Source organism: Oryza brachyantha, chromosome 12 (genome assembly GCF_000231095.2).
Source record: "Oryza brachyantha chromosome 12, ObraRS2, whole genome shotgun sequence".
Classification (NCBI taxonomy): domain Eukaryota; kingdom Viridiplantae; phylum Streptophyta; class Magnoliopsida; order Poales; family Poaceae; genus Oryza; species Oryza brachyantha.
The window spans coordinates 4,525,660-4,541,247 of NC_023174.2; the positions used below are offsets into that span (position 1 = coordinate 4,525,660).

General features: G+C 37.9%; 2 protein-coding genes across 3 annotated transcripts; both read left to right on the forward strand.

Moving 5' to 3' along the window:
* The first annotated feature begins 1,536 nt into the window (after positions 1-1,536).
* Positions 1,537-7,542, forward strand: LOC102715360 (adenylylsulfatase HINT3-like). Its single transcript, XM_040529790.1, has 7 exons — positions 1,537-1,898; positions 2,169-2,224; positions 4,868-4,925; positions 5,678-5,744; positions 6,657-6,712; positions 6,838-6,891; positions 7,047-7,542. The coding sequence occupies exons 1-7, from the start codon at positions 1,638-1,640 to the stop codon at positions 7,170-7,172; spliced, it is 678 nt and encodes a 225-aa protein (XP_040385724.1). The 5' UTR covers positions 1,537-1,637; the 3' UTR covers positions 7,173-7,542.
* A 3,112-nt stretch (positions 7,543-10,654) lies between these two features.
* LOC102710254 lies at positions 10,655-15,320 on the forward strand. Of its 2 annotated transcripts, XM_006663856.3 has the most exons (10): positions 10,670-10,973; positions 11,874-11,899; positions 12,105-12,189; positions 12,271-12,480; positions 12,787-12,909; positions 13,515-13,572; positions 13,656-13,729; positions 14,276-14,364; positions 14,439-14,518; positions 14,752-15,320. In XM_006663856.3, the coding sequence occupies exons 1-9, from the start codon at positions 10,884-10,886 to the stop codon at positions 14,506-14,508; spliced, it is 825 nt and encodes a 274-aa protein (XP_006663919.1). In that variant the 5' UTR covers positions 10,670-10,883; the 3' UTR covers positions 14,509-14,518; positions 14,752-15,320. The 2 variants fall into 2 exon arrangements, with proteins under 2 accessions (XP_015698415.1, XP_006663919.1); XM_015842929.2 differs by lacking the exons at positions 14,276-14,364; positions 14,439-14,518; positions 14,752-15,320 and adding an exon at positions 13,967-14,207 and having other exon boundaries at positions 10,655-10,973.
* The last annotated feature ends 268 nt before the right edge of the window (positions 15,321-15,588 follow it).

Genomic DNA, 15,588 nt, shown 5'->3' on the forward strand with positions numbered 1-15,588 from the left:
GATTTTTGGGTCTATTATTTTATTATTAGAATTTTCATGATGTTACACTGAGCACATTGATCATTTGTGTACTTGAAGGGAGAGCCTGAGACGAGAAAATGTAAAGAGACAGAGAATAGTAGATGAGTTGTTAAAAATGTGTGAATCAGAATGGTAGAGGTATAATCTGTAACTCTTTTCTAAGTTATCATTTAGAATATACTCTTTATGCTCATAATATTATTTTTCCAAGTATGGTAATTACTGTCTTTGTCTCATAATAAATGTACTTCTGAAATTCAAGTTTGCCTCACAAAGAATGCATTTGTGGAGTACTAGTTATCCCATCAATTACTTTATATTCATATTCAAATCTATATACATTTTACACTTACATATCTCTTACTCTATACAATTTTTATTTAATGAGGAGCATTTAAGTTATTTTTTCAATTAATTTGTTTCCATGCTAGAAATGATCTTATATAGACGAAGATAGCATTTATTTGATCATTTAATACTCTAGTATATTGAAGTTTTAAATAATTTCTACAATAACTGTACTAGTATTATCTGATGTCATTTTTAATGTTCCCTTCCGCTATTCAGAGTAAACCAACGGAATGTCAAAATTTAGCAGCGAGGCAGTGATGCATCTAATATTTTCATATCATGCTTAATGCGGCCCGCCCGTTCGTTTTGACCCTTAGGCTGCGTTCGTTTTGATCGGCTAAGTTAACTTAGCCTGATACGGAAAATAAATTAGTATATGATTAATTAATTATTAATTATTAAAAAAATATAAAATAGATTAATATGATTTTTTAAAACAACTTTTCTATAGAAAACTATTGTAAAAATACACCATTTAGCTGTTCAAGAAGCGTGTGCGTGAAAAACGAGAGATACACGGCCTAAGGGTAAAAACTAGCCGAGCCATAGACTCGCAATAACAAAGACTCGGTTTGGTTAAGAAAAGAGCTAAAACATGAGCATGACTCTTAATCGGCAACTACTACCTCCGTTTCTTAATTAAGATATTCGATTTTTTTACAACGTTTAACCATTCGTGTTATTTAAAAATTTAGTATAAATATAAAAAATGATAAGTCGTGCTTAAGTTTTTTGATGATAAAGTAAGTCGCAAACAAAATAAATGATATTTTTATATGTTTTGAATAAGATAACCGGTCAAACATAAAAAAAAATTCAAATAGCGATGAATTTTTCTGAAAAGATGAAAATATCTTATTATCAATATAAAGCGTATAAAACGGAGGGATATTGGCCGTACCACCGCCGTCTTGTGCAACAGAATCACTGACGGCACGACCCCACAAAAACCTTGCCCCCACATGTCAGTGGGAGTTCAACGTAAGCGCCACGCAAAATCCTGCCCCCGCAGCGCCAGACAAATCCTGGCGGGCCCGGGCAGGGCGAGCAAAAGGAGGTGGGGCCACCTGTCAGTGACCCCGCACGCCTAGACCACCGAGGCTTACGTGGGCCCACCCCTCCGGATAAAACGCCGTGACCACACACCCAAGGGAAGCAACAGCAACAACCCGTCTCTCTCTCTCTCTCTCTCTCTCTCTCTTTCCACCCTCGCGCCGCGCACGAACTCCAAAGCACGCGTGCCGCCCGCCCGCCCGCCGCCGCCGATGTCGCCGCCGTCGGGTTCCGGGGAGCCGGCGCCGGAGAGGCGCCTCGGGGTGCTCCTCTCCCACCTCCGCTCGTTCGCGCTGCTGAGCCCCCGGCGGGCCTCCTACCACGACCTGGAGCTGGAGGCCGGGGCGGGAATGGCTGCTCTCGCCGCGTCTCCATGCGCCGCCGTCGCCGCCGCCGACGGGGAGGGGGTTTCCTCGGGGGGAGAGCGCTGCGTGTTCTGCGAGATCGTGAAGGGCAACACGCCGGCCTACAAGGTAGTGATTGCCACGCTGCAGTGCGATGCATCTACTACTTACCTCGGTCACCGGCCGCGTGCAGTGTCTTCGCTATGCAAGGCGCTCCGGGGTCGGGGGCTTGAGTTCCTCTGCCTCTTCGCTAGCTAGCTACCTCTCTCTCCGTCATTTGATTCATTTCGTGCGGAGGAGGCGTTCGCCATTTTTTTGGTTACTAATCGTTTCTCTCTTTTGTGTGTGTGTGTGTGTGTGTGTTTGTGTGTGTGTGTGTGTGTGTGTGTGTGTGTGTAGCTCTATGAGGATGATGTGTGCTTGTGCATCCTGGATATCAAACCACTCAGCACTGGGTAAGGCGCTAGCTAGTTGCTCCTACTTCTCTGCTTTCGATTTCGTCTCTGCAACTTGTGAGATTCATGATCTGTTTTGTTCTCTTTGTTTGTTTGTGAAATTTGGTCGAGTTGCTGGAATTCTAGACTAGTTGACAGTTGACACCTTATAGTGAGTTGGCGTAGTGATAGCTTTGGTTTGGGTGAAGAAATTGATTGTGAATGTTACATTGCTACATTTTTCCATTATATCGGAGGATATTATGTGTTGCATGCGTTCTTCATGTGCGGTATATAGATGGCAATATGGCATTTTATTTTACTTTTACTAATTTGGGTCGAACGAAATGGTAAAACCCATATTCTCTGTGTTGTTGAAGTATGCAAGGCACACATGGACACACGCTATGCCATGCATCTTTCGTGTGATGGTTACATACTTGCGTCTTGTTCCCTCTATCAAGTCATTTGAACTGATGAAATTGTAGAGGCATTGTCATGCTACTGGACTGGTGTAGTAGGTTTTCAGTAGTTCAGTATGTGCAAACCTTGATGCTTAACATGGTTAATAGTTCATGACATATCTAACATTTGCGATGCTCAACATGGTTAATTCCAGATTCTGTTTGGATGTGCATACTCTACACCAGTTTGTGTTTGGATGTGAACATCTCATTATTGACGTGTTCAAGTTATGAGACATTTAAGATGTTGCATTTCTTTGATATCATTAATGACCAATATAAAATATGATTACTAGATGTTTGGACATGATTATTTGATCTGTTGGACTAACAGAAAAAAATATAGTTCAACCAATTAAACTGTTTCGTTTTTTGCAGTTTGTAAATAATGCTATGCATGCCAACCTAATGGTGATGTAGAGATCCTTTCTCTCTCTCTCTCTCTTTTTTTTTGAGAAACGATGTGGAAACCATCACTACGACGAACTGTTTCTCATCATTTGAGCCCCCCATCCACCCCCACACAAAAGAAAACGGGAAATTTGTTGGAAATGTAAATATCATTTTTCATCAGTCGAATTTCAGCATATGCTTAATGCTACCAAAGTTGTGTTCCCTGTTAGTCTTGTAGAACTTGATTTGAAGATCCACTTAGGGATGAGTCATTCCATTGCAATTTTTTGGTTGGAAATACATTAATGATTATCTGAGTGCCACGTATTCTTAGAGTGATATTTGTATTGAGTTGTTCTGACTATTCATTAAATTTGAACTGCAAGAGTGTTGACTTGTTTTTGTCTATGTATGAATCTGTATTGTCTAGTTGAGCCAATGGACTAAGGCACTAGGCCATGGACCATATCATGGTTCCTAGTATTAAGAACATTTAAAGTGAGAAAGAATAAATTCTGAGGTTGCTTCAGTATTTGTCAAATATTTTATTTGTTTGCAACTCTAGCTACTTTGCTTAATACTTAAGAAGAACAAGACCATGATTCTGCTCACTGAAATCTTAATTTACCTAATTAGTAGTGGTGTCCAACAGAGCAAATTTTTTTGTCTAGTTTGTTGTTGATGTGGCTTGCTGTATGATCATTCCAGGGATGAGGTGACATGCCGTATTGCTGGCTCGGTCGACTATCCAGTCTGAATTAAAGCCAAACTGAACGTTTAGGGATATATTTGATGAACATAACAAATAAGGGCTAGGAATCTAATCGTGGAAGAATCAATGATGTATTTGCCTGTTGATCTAATAATTATGCTTAGAGATAGAATATCAGTCAGAATAGTGGAAATGTTTGTAATTGTGCCTCACTGGCTCACTGATAGTAGTAGTTTCAGACCTTTTTTGAGTTGTTGTCATAGTCTTTTCTTTATTGAAGTTATTCTTGCTTCCCTTTGTAATACCCTAGCCCATTAGTAGTGTTCCAGTTTGGGCCTGGTTTAGGCCTATTAGACCCAAGTGTTCGTTAGGTGGGAATAGTCTCAAATAGAGAATCTGGATACATTTGGGCCCAGCTTATATACCCAGTTCACCCAATCATGGTATCTCTGGGTTAACCCTTTTATACAAATCGAGGATGAAAGAGTAAATGGGGTGCTATGTGAATGTGGGCCCACTCAATGTGTAGAGTGGGCTATACGGATTGGGGAGTGGGGTGTTACACCCTCTTGAGCTGCTAGTTGTCTCTCCGTCCTTTATCGTCTTGATCACTCTTTAGCACTTAAACTTTTTTTGACCAATAGCATTTAAACTTTTATTTTCCTCCCATAGTCCCATAAGATGAAATGGAACAGCTCCTTTCTCTGTGTGGGGGAAAAAACTGACATCAGTTTTATGAGGAAAAGTTTGCATTCTTATGATTCTGATATTGGTTGCAGGTCTTCATTCTAAGTTTCTAGCCCTTATTTTGACATAACAGAACGAAAGGTTGAAAGCTAATACTAACTATTACAAACTGGATCTATGTTGCATGAACTGTGGTGAGATCCAAAGTATTTTTGAACAATGCGGCAACTCTGGATAGGCCAGTTCACTGATAAAATAATTTCTCCATTAGACTGCCCTTCTTTTTGTTGCTCTAGCTAATCATGCTTGTAGTATTTCTATCTGAGATGTAATAAACTATTTCCTGTTCACATGCCAAGATGCTTTTGCACTCAACTCATGATCAGTCTTTTCTGTTTACGATTGCAGGCATTCACTGATCATTCCCAAAAGTCACTTTCAATCACTACAGGAAACACCACCATCTGTAAGTTTTGGTTATGATGACAATGATGTTGATAGTTATGTAGATTGTTATGGACACTTTACAGTTACATTTTAACAAAACTTATAGGATGGAGACTTTGCAAATTATCATATTTACCCTCTGGCCATGAGGACATGTCTTTTTCGACATCGATGGAGTCTTCAAATGCAACTTTGGTCACTAATTTGTATTGATGATATTTGAAAAAACCCTATAAAGTTACATCATTATTTTATATTGGAGTATATTCTCTTCTCAGTTGCAACTTTAAGACTTTATTTGGTACTTTTCACTCATATTGCTAGATTAATCTGAAATCAACCTTATCGTCTGAACCATATTTATGAAAGATAGTTTGTAATTATACCTAGGAATCATTGATGTCTGTGCTTATGCAGATTGAACTTTCCTTTTGGAATGTAAACAAGTACTACCCTATTTTACTTGCAATGAGCATGGGATAGCATATCCTGTGGGCTGTAGTTATGAAATTCACAGGGACTCATGGTGTCAAATGGAATGTTCAATCAAGTGTTTACAATCTCTATGATTGACTTTTCTTTTCTTACTTCCTGTAAAAGCACTATGTAGAACCATTTATTGTCAAATCTTTATTTTGTAGTAAATATTGCAGTATTCCTATACTGCAATATTACAGGTAGATAGAAATTGCATGCTGCTTGTTTTTCTTTAGCTCTTCTTGACACAACTAGGAAATTTCTCTGGCTTAATATTTTGTTAAAAAATTACAGGTAATAGCAGATATTTGTTGTAAACTCCCACTTCTTTCCAATGCAATTGTGAAGGCTACTCAATGCGGTAGGTACACTACAACTTTGCAATTATTAGGACAGTTCTGCTGGTGTTTTGATTTTTGCTTTTGCATTGTCTTTTGACAGCACAAAGAATGTCAAAAGGGGTTTGCTGCTGTAAACTAGTATAATAAAAACTGTGTAGAAAATCTGTCAGATGAGAAGTACTTGTCTCCTTCATGTTGACCATATATTTGTATCTGTCATATGAGAAGTACTTGTCTCCTTCATGTTGACCATATATTTGTATCTGTCAGATGAGAAGTACTTCCCGTTGGACTGCTGATTAACCTTTAGCAATAAGTGTAGGGATCCAGAGAGCACATAAATGAGATAATTCGGATGGTAGTAATGCAGTTAAGATTTTTCAGGATCATATTCTAAGTTGTAATGTTTGTGTGAGTCAGTTATTTTATTTGCTGCTAAACATAGTGTTTATCGTCTTTGATATCGATCAACAACCGAACTGTTGAATACTTCCAAATTTTGCTCTGTTTTTGGGGAAATATGCAAAAGACTTGTGCATCTTTGTATTAAGAGAGATAGGCTAAACAACAACTCATGCTATGAAACAGACGATTACATTAAACATGAACTGTGGATATGGTTTAGCTTGTTTGGACCTGAAACTGCTTTCTTTGTTGAAAGGGCATCTGCATGTGTTTAATATTCGATGGCACTAGGATTTTGAACCTGGTGGGTGTTCTGAAGTCTTTTGAAATAAATTTGCTTTTGGGGTCACTACATTACAGTTATAAGGGCTGCACTCTGCATTAAGGTGCATGATAAGTTTATATCAGCATTTTCCTTTTTTTTTTCTGTTTGGAAGTTCTCTCTTTCATTCTTGCTCAAAGGAGTTATCTATATTATGCCAACATATTACTTTAGTTTCTCAATAAAGTTTTTGCAACATGTACAGATGCATTCAATGTGCTTGTCAACAATGGAAAGGTAGCAGGGCAGGTTATTTTTCACGTGAGTAAAGCATCTTACTTTTTATTGTTAATTGCCCACCTTAGCTGTCTTGCCAATTTAATCCTCTATGTGGAATAGAATGTCCATCTGTCCATATCAAGTTTCTGAGAGATGTATTATTGCAGACTCATGTTCACATCATTCCCCGCAGAAAAGGCGATAACTTGTGGTCTTCAGAGGTACTCAGTAATACATTGTTGAAATTGCTACATCTCGCAAGTTATAAAAATAGCTGCATGTCTTTCTTTTGCATGTCTGTCTTTGTTTTCATAATGATAGTTGAAATTGTTGACGAAGCTTGTATTGATGTGCTGGAATTGTGAATACACTGCAGACCTATGAAAGGAACTTCATCAAGCACAACCAGGAAACCAAAGATCTTGTTAGCGGCATCAAGGAACTACTGTTTTCACCTCACAACGACCACACTGAAGGATCAACAATTCCAAAGGAACTCTGAAGCAAGACAGTAGATTACCAAATCAACAGGCATTTTTTCTGCTTCTCTTGGTCATCTTGAAGAACAATGCTGCGAGATGAATTGGTGTATAGTTGCATCTCGTGCCTTGAAATTTTGATACTAACTGGCTAAGTAAGTAATCATCTTAGAGAGAGCCAAAAGTGGTAGAGAACTGTAAAGCATATCATAAGGCCGTAGCTGATACTTGCTAGTGGTCTAAACACTTTCATGTGAAAAAAAACAGTAAAATTAGGCTTGTTAAACTTGATAGGCTTTAGCTTTTTTTCAGAATGGTGGTGGTCAAAAGTGGGCTTTCACCACCTGCACAACGGTGATCTTTCTTTCAGAATCTATGGGAGATGGATGAATATGAGAAGGTGTGTATATGTGGTGGAGTATCGAATCACTAGCAGTATTGTTCTCAAGCAATGGAGCTTGGGGTATGGTGATTTCTCATGCACCATTATCTGGATTTTAAAGTGCCCCCGCATACCTAACTGTTTTCTGTTGTTTCAGCTGACAAATGGCATCCATATCTGTTGTTTTCGTGTATGATCTTTTGAACAGAAAATTCTTGAATACTTGATTTGAATTTTATAACTTAACTTAGAATTAATTTATAATTCTTCCGTCACATTTGTCACTCAACCTAGGGCTTTTACCGTTAAAAGTTGAAGTGTAACACCCTCGTCTTTTCGATTATGGTTATAAGCTAAAATTTGAATTTTTAATCTTAAATTTGAAGTTGATTTTGAGGTTTTTTCATCAAAGTTTATTTTTTAGTCTTGGCTTTTAGATTGCTAAGAATATGTATATAAAAGTTTTATTCATAAATTAATTTTTGTTTGTAAATATGTTGTTTGTCTTTTTCCACGAAAAAATCAAACGTGATTTTACCCTTCGGTCACATGTCTCTTTATTAGCTATCAAATGTATTGCAGAACTAACAGTCTGCTTTCTTGAATGTTAAAATGATGTAGAATTTGTTAAAGACACAAGAACAAAGAATGAAAAAAAAAAGAGAGAGATTGAACTAAAAAAAGCGTGCAACTAACTTCTCTTACCCTGTTTGGATAAAAAAATTCCCTAGAACTTCTAGGAAAAAGTTTCTCTTCTTCTAAGCATGAGGGACTTTTTTTGGAACTTTTTTTCTAAAAGTCCCTCAAAAATCAGAAATTCACTTTCTTCTAAAAGTCCCTAAAAAATCAGTAGTTCCTTGGTAGGGACTTTTAAGGACTTTTTTTTTCCTATTTACACGCATTGCCCCTCTTCTTCCCCTCTGTCACCTGCTCGCCGGCTGACCCTGCCCTCGCCCCCACCCGCTCGCCGGCCAGCGCCGCCCCCTCTTCTCCCCTCTGCTGACGCCCACTTGAGCTCTCGACGCGCACCGTCCCCGCCCGCCGTGCCACCCCCGTCCGCCTGCCCTCTCTTCTCTCCCTCTTCTTCCCCCTCTTCTCTCCCTCTTCTTCCCACTCTTCTCGGGCATCCATTCTATATTATAAGATTTATTGGACATGTCTAAATTTACCATTAGATTAATGTATATATATTATATATATATATATATATATATCTATGTTTTTAACATCTATATGAATATGTAGAGTTAGAAAGTTTTACCATACGTAATGGTAGGAGTTTTAATTTTTAATTTTGAAGGGAGTATGAATTTGGCCATGAAGAATGAGTCGAGCCCCAAGTGAGAAAAAAACAGGTGATTTTGTAGGCCTTTCTAGGCTCCCATTTTTCACTATTATAACTATTTATAAGTTAAAATTTAAATATAAAAACTTAATTTTGGATTCATTTGTGGTTTTTTGCCATGGTTTATTTTATAGTTTTTCTTTTGAGTCTCTATAGACATATACATAAAAGTTTTACGTGTAAATTATTTTTCATTTACAAAAACACCATTTCTCTTTTTCTTCCAAAAAACGAAAACTATACTCTTTTCCACCGTGGAGTGGGTAAAGGATGGAAACACAAGTCAACATAAGAACTGCAATCCACACCATGAGATCTTCTATTGCATCATAGAAAGGCATACTGCATCAACCAGTGTTTTGAAAAATGGAATACGGGTGTTGGACGGAGAGGGTGCTATCAAATGATTAATCAGAATATAGACAATTAATCAAAATTATACATAAATTTAATGTTTGTATTAATATATGTATGCATTAGTGTTACTATTTATTTTAGAGATATTTAAATGTCTAACATTATAAAAAATAGATGTATTTATACCATTGTTAATTTGAGCAACCATGAAAATAATCGTGACGTGTGAATGATACAATCTCATACCAAATAGTCATATGTTTAGTCTTTTATTATAAATCATAAAAAACTTATAATAAAATATAAAATGGTAGTAAATATAGGCACAAATATAAGTATAACTACTTGCCAATGATAGAAATGCCAAACATAGCAAAATCAAATATATTATCTAGATAGGTTATTGCGGGGTGGACTGTTCTATTTATATGAATTATACGGCCGATTAAACGGAAAATCAGGTGATTAATCACTAAATAAGAAAATTTAATGTTCATGAATACAAAATGATGACCGTATATACGTGACGGTTTTACGATTGTCACCGATAAAACGGCTGACTTAACGGTCGAGTCGGCCGTTTTATACGACACTGGCGTCAACAAAACATCTTTACACTGATGGACGATGATAATAAAAGATTTGTGATCGATGGACATGATTGATACCGTTGATATTTTATCCTTCGATATGATAAGCAAGCCAATGTAATTTTATTTGTTCATATCATGATGAATACCCTGGGTAATATTTATAATGTGCATAATTTTCTCTGATAGCTGATTCAAAATTATTTTATTGCTTGATTTTTTTTATTTTTTAAACCTTTTTAATAAATAATTATCTCAGGAAAAAATATTTTCATCGGGTGAATCTTTTGACCACGCCCCTAGTGTGGCAAGACAACACTGCCTGTCACACAGAGCTTTTGGCGTGGTAGGCTTGCCATTTCATTGTTGGTGACGTGTCTTGACACGCCACTGACACTCCTGCCACGCCAACCACACTACGTGACAGCGTTGTCTTGCCACGCTACCGACACTGGCATGGCCAAAAGGTTTATTCGGTAAAAATATTTTCTCCCAAAGTTTAATAATAAAATTATTTATTAAAAATGTTTAAAAAATAAAAAATACAAAAAAATGAGCAGGTCTCTAGAGTAAAATATGTGTATCATCCAATGCTAAGCTTTAAATTCTCCAACTTGCTAATAAAATCTACAGCCATTAATAACTCAAAAGGAAATAGATGCATTGCTCTAAATAGATGAACTATTGAACTGCGATGTCCCCATTTTTTCAACACACTAAAATTTACAATGGCATGGATGGATCGAATTATCCTAAACCATCAATCGCACCACCAAATCTGGGCCGCACGTTGCAGATCGTAGGGTTTCGCGGCGGCCCAACTGCCCATTTTGCAGTTGCGCTACCACTGCACAGCACACGACAAGGAAAGGGATCCAGCCCAAGATCCCTCGCCTCGTCCCTTCGCCTCCCCCTCCGTCGCCGTCGCCGGCGACCCTCCCGCCGCCGCAAACCAACTCTCCCCCGTCCCTCCTCCCCCTTCTCTCTTCCTCTCCAGGCGCCGGCCCTCCTCGAAGCCTTCTCGATTCTCCACAGGGTTCTCGGAGCTTGGCTTGGGGGAATGCCGAGACGGGAGGGCGGCCGCTCCGCTTACCTCGTCGCCGCACTCATCTCTGCTTCCTGTCTTCTACTTGTTGCGGCATCTCATCAGGTGTATTTGTACTGGATTGTTGGGAATTTTTTCCTCGTCTGGCTGAATTGTAGATCCGTACTTTTAGTTCGTTGCTATCCCAGGCGCAAAATCGGTTCTGGGGTTAGTAGAATTAAGCTTTAGGTTTACGTAGATTTGATGCGTAAAGAAAGAGGTGCGAAATTCGAGCTCGGGCTGGACTTGTGAGCGATTGCTTGAGATGATCCGCGTCAGCTGGTCTATCTGCATATCTGCTCTTGTTCTGCTTCATCCCTAAAGGGAGCACTGCAAGTTTGGAGTCTTGGTGTTGACTGTGTTGGTATGCACAGGATCACCTGACTTGTTTATTTCTTGTATAATTTTCTCTGTGATGTCAATGCCCGTCAGTCATGGTTTTTTTTTGCAAAAACTGATTGAAAGATGGTTATGAGTAAAACAAATCTGTGGAAAACAAAAGAAGAGTTCTGTTGCATGTGAGCGTTGCTCTGGTGCCCCCGCTACTACTCTTCGGTAAAATGTTGATGACTTCTAATTATCTGTGTTGAGGTGGCGTGTTTTTTCTGAAGTTATGTTCTTATGGTAGGCATAACGCGTACCGCCATAAATTATTAGAAATACCATCCTCGTTCATTCGTTCCTTCCTTTGAGTTGTGGCATTTGAACATACTTGCCATAAGTTCTTTCTATAAGAATGCGGCAGACTGATGTTAACATGTTATATGTATTAACTGATAAAAATGATATTTTATGAGATATATTTGGATATGAATATGTTCGTTTGTCATGATCAACATAAAATAAGTAAATATTTACTGCAATAAAGTGTAAATTACAGTTTACTATTCGATCTGCTTGGTCATATCTTTAATTTAATATGAAGTCATGAGCACTGCTCATTTGAAAATTCCTTTTGTGCTATAGGAATTTCATGAAGCTGCTGGATCCAGGTACTTAACTAAGCTCACAAACTCATACAGATGGAAATGTATCATTTACATTTTTTATTTTGCACATATCACTCACGAATGATATCCTCACTTAGCCCCTCCCAAAATTCTATTGTGCTTCATCCTCACCTCCTTAGATTCTTAATTAAAGTTAGGAATGGGCTTACTTGACTAATCACCCCTTTTGTTTTTAACTTGATGCTAGAACTCTTCTTAAGTCACATGAACAAACAAATAAAGTGCATTGCTCAAGGGAAAGAAGCCGCTCAGCTTGGGAAGCTATTTATGAGGTAAGACGTGTAATATGAAAATACTCACTTTATCGGTGCTTCCATAATAATATGACAGATTGACCTCTCCTTTCTATGCAGTATTTGATGCCCGTTGTGGAAAAAGAAAAATATGAACTCCCAAGAAAATGTAGGCTTCATCCTGATAATGACATGTTTCGGGAACAGGAGCAACATAAGATTCACTTTGATATAAATGAATGGCGCTGTGGTTTCTGCAAGAAAGCCTTCCGAGCAGAGAAGTTCCTTGATCAGCATTTTGAAAATCGGCACAATAATCTTGTGGATTATGTATGGTTCTTATTGATTTGCTTGAGACTATTCAATCATCAATTACATTAAACAATTATACTAGATTCATAGAGTATTTGTTTACTTTCTTTGATAGTATTGGTGTAGTTTTTGAGGATCCTACCACAAGTGAAATTTATTTGATTCAAAGCTCTCTTAAGTAAAATTATAACCTGAGATGGTCTTCTGTGAAACTTTCTTAGAAATGCATCTCCAAGTGCATATTTATCTTGTTTAATCTATCTTGGTTGCTTCATTATGAATTACCATGCCCAGAAATGCTAAATGCTAAACTATCTCCTTTAGAGTCATGGAAGATGCTTGGCAGATTTATGTGGAGCTCTTCACTGTGATCTGATGTTGAAGTTCAAGAAGCCAAAGAGTAAATGCAGTGCAGCTGCAGCTGCAAAGAATCGTCATCTTTGTGAGGTTCTTATCCTTTTGTTTAACCATTCTAAATTCATGTATTTTTTTTAATTTGTTATATATTCTTATAGCATGTCCAAGATACGTGTTCCTTATCTGGTATCTCTAACCTGCATTTTTTTTAGCATGGACTGTTTGCATGTAACATGTGCATTCCCATTCTGTTCTATTTTCCCAGGCTTGCATGAGACAGAAGCTAGACATCATTGATAACTCATTTTGTCTTGTAGCTATTCTTAAATCATCTGGCACCTTTTCCCTTTCAAACTACTGTTCTGCATTGTGATACAGTAAGAAGCACCAGATTATGCATGTAGGCATATTGGTGTACTTGTTACATTAATTAGATGCAAATATGTGAACTTTGTATACGAATTTGCATGTTTGTATTGTCCCTGAATTAGCTGGTTGTCGTTCCTGCTTTACATATAACTGCTATTTGTATGACTTTGATCAATATTGCAAGAGTATTGAGATCGTTGTGTATTCCTCTGTATTTCGTTGGTTTCTATGGTCAAACGATAGGTATGATATATAAAGTGTTTGGCGTTTGCTAGTGTTCTGATGGAAATATCTAACTCTCTTTTGCTTCTGTTAACACTTAACAGAGCCTTGCAGACAGTTGCTTTCCAATTAACCAAGGGCCATCTGCCAGCCGTCTTCATGGTAAGTAGGCGCTGCTGGAATCTAATTATCTTTACTCATACCTCTCTCTGGTAGGCCTCTTACTGATCCAACTTGTCCCTCAGAATTTTTCTTGCGTCAATTCTGTGATGCGCACACATGCAAGGGTGGTTCTAAACCTTTCCCCAAAGGTGGCAGGGTGAGCGAATTACTAACTTGGAAATGTTTGGTTTAATCATGGATTCTGAACCTGTTGCTGCATTATTAAGCTTTGTATTGGAGCAACAAATTTACATATTAAAAAACATTAATTGTAAGTAGCAGATAAAACAACAAAAACCAATAAATAACATCAGAAATGAGTTAACAGTTTTCCCTTCTTTCTTTTGGATGTTCTGTTGGAGCTCCACTTTTACTCTTCATACTCTATTTTTAGGATGAAGGATGGGATAGAAGAGCTGTTGAGGATGCTCTTATGATCAAATTTTCTTTGTAATATTAACTTCCATTGGAGTACTTCGTAAAAAACCATTGCAACATATTGCCGTGTGAAATTGCATACTTTCTTATACAATTTTTTAAGCCCCTGTAGTTCATACTTGATCAATGAGAAATAGTAATTAGCATTTGGCCTGAATTCCTCTCATACATTCTGGAAAAAATTTCTGGTGCAACTATAATTGTTAAATTAAAGGAATAAGAAGCCTCTGAGATCTTATCTTGACATTTTTCTCCCTTCTCGCAGAAAGAAACAAACAGATTTTACCTGGCTCTTTGTGCCTTAATAGTGGTACTTTTGCCCCTGTTCTACCTCATAGTATTCTTGCACCAGAGGTCTGTGCCATAAGAACCAGTATTACCTTTTACTTTGAGCATTCTCTGGTCTGTCCTCATATTCTGTTGTTCAGGGAAATGAAGAAAGGCGGTCAAAATTTAAGACGAATTTCGAAAATTGGGCAAAAGAAAAAACCATCGTAGACTCCTAACTGTAAGCATCCCTCTATAATAAAGCACACTAGAAGATTTGTTCACATTATTACGCAAGATACAGATTAGCAAGCTGGTGCTATATGTTCTTCAATTACTTTTGCGTCAAGATGCCCATGCTCTTTCCCAGCACTCCGAACGCATGAATATATTATAATTCATTTTTAGGGGGAAAATTCACATTTTTCAGTGGAAAAAGCTTGTTTAGTATCGACTAACTTTTCCTATTTTCAGCCATGCACTGCTTCTTCCCCCTGCAGCCCCTGATGCAGATGCAAACGTCAAGAAGCAAACATGTGCTTTTTCTATGAGGTCAAGCAAGATAACTGGATTCTTGTTGACCTCGATGAATAGTTCAACCCTTGAAAAAATGGGTTTACATGACCGTGTACAGACAATCTCATGATATTATGTACATTCAAGAATGAAGAAGCGTATCCCAAAATTCGATAGCCTCTGATTTGAATCCTCTGGGCTTAGATTAATGGACTACTAGGAACATCCACGTAATTTGTAATATTTGCCATGAAGAGGCTTGGGTGTAATTGCCATTATTTTGGTATTCGCGAGAACTGTGCCTCGGTTTGACTTGTCATACTCCAGAGTCCAGAATGGTTTGGTGGCTTGCTGCAGTGATTTATCAGAAACTACAGAGGACGGACTCCGGTCCATACGGGAGTTGACTCTACACCGTGTCGTCTCCTCACTCGCTGGCTTCATGCCCTGCTTGTCGGCGTTATCTTCCGTGCCACTCCATCTCCATACTTGGTACTCCCAGGTACTCTCTGTCTCATTTTTTTTCGACGACTTTCCCTCTGTCTTATTTGAAAAATTCATATATTTTATTATGATTTGGTTTATTATTAAAATAACTTTAAGTATGATTTATAATTTTGTATATTTGGATAAAATTTTTGAATAAGACGAAAGGTCAAACGTCTCAAGGGTGTCGAAAAAAAACGGAGGGAATATCATCGGGTACTAAATAATTGTAAGTAGTTGATAGCTCTGATATTCAAATCGTCCGGATGGGATTCCATCCTCTAGTCGGAAGGGTGATTTAGGGGCTGT

Bases quoted from the DNA above. Each gene is read 5' to 3' on its own strand.
- LOC102715360 (XM_040529790.1), top strand. From the start codon at position 1,638: ATGTCGCCGCCGTCGGGTTCCGGGGAGCCGGCGCCGGAGAGGCGCCTC. The intron at 4,926-5,677 runs GTAAGTTTTGGT...AAAAAATTACAG, and splicing joins TACAGGAAACACCACCATCT to GTAATAGCAGATATTTGTTG. The intron at 5,745-6,656 runs GTAGGTACACTA...CAACATGTACAG, and splicing joins TGTGAAGGCTACTCAATGCG to ATGCATTCAATGTGCTTGTC.
- LOC102710254 (XM_006663856.3), top strand. From the start codon at position 10,884: ATGCCGAGACGGGAGGGCGGCCGCTCCGCTTACCTCGTCGCCGCACTC. The intron at 11,900-12,104 runs GTACTTAACTAA...ACTTGATGCTAG, and splicing joins CATGAAGCTGCTGGATCCAG to AACTCTTCTTAAGTCACATG. The intron at 12,190-12,270 runs GTAAGACGTGTA...CTTTCTATGCAG, and splicing joins CTTGGGAAGCTATTTATGAG to TATTTGATGCCCGTTGTGGA.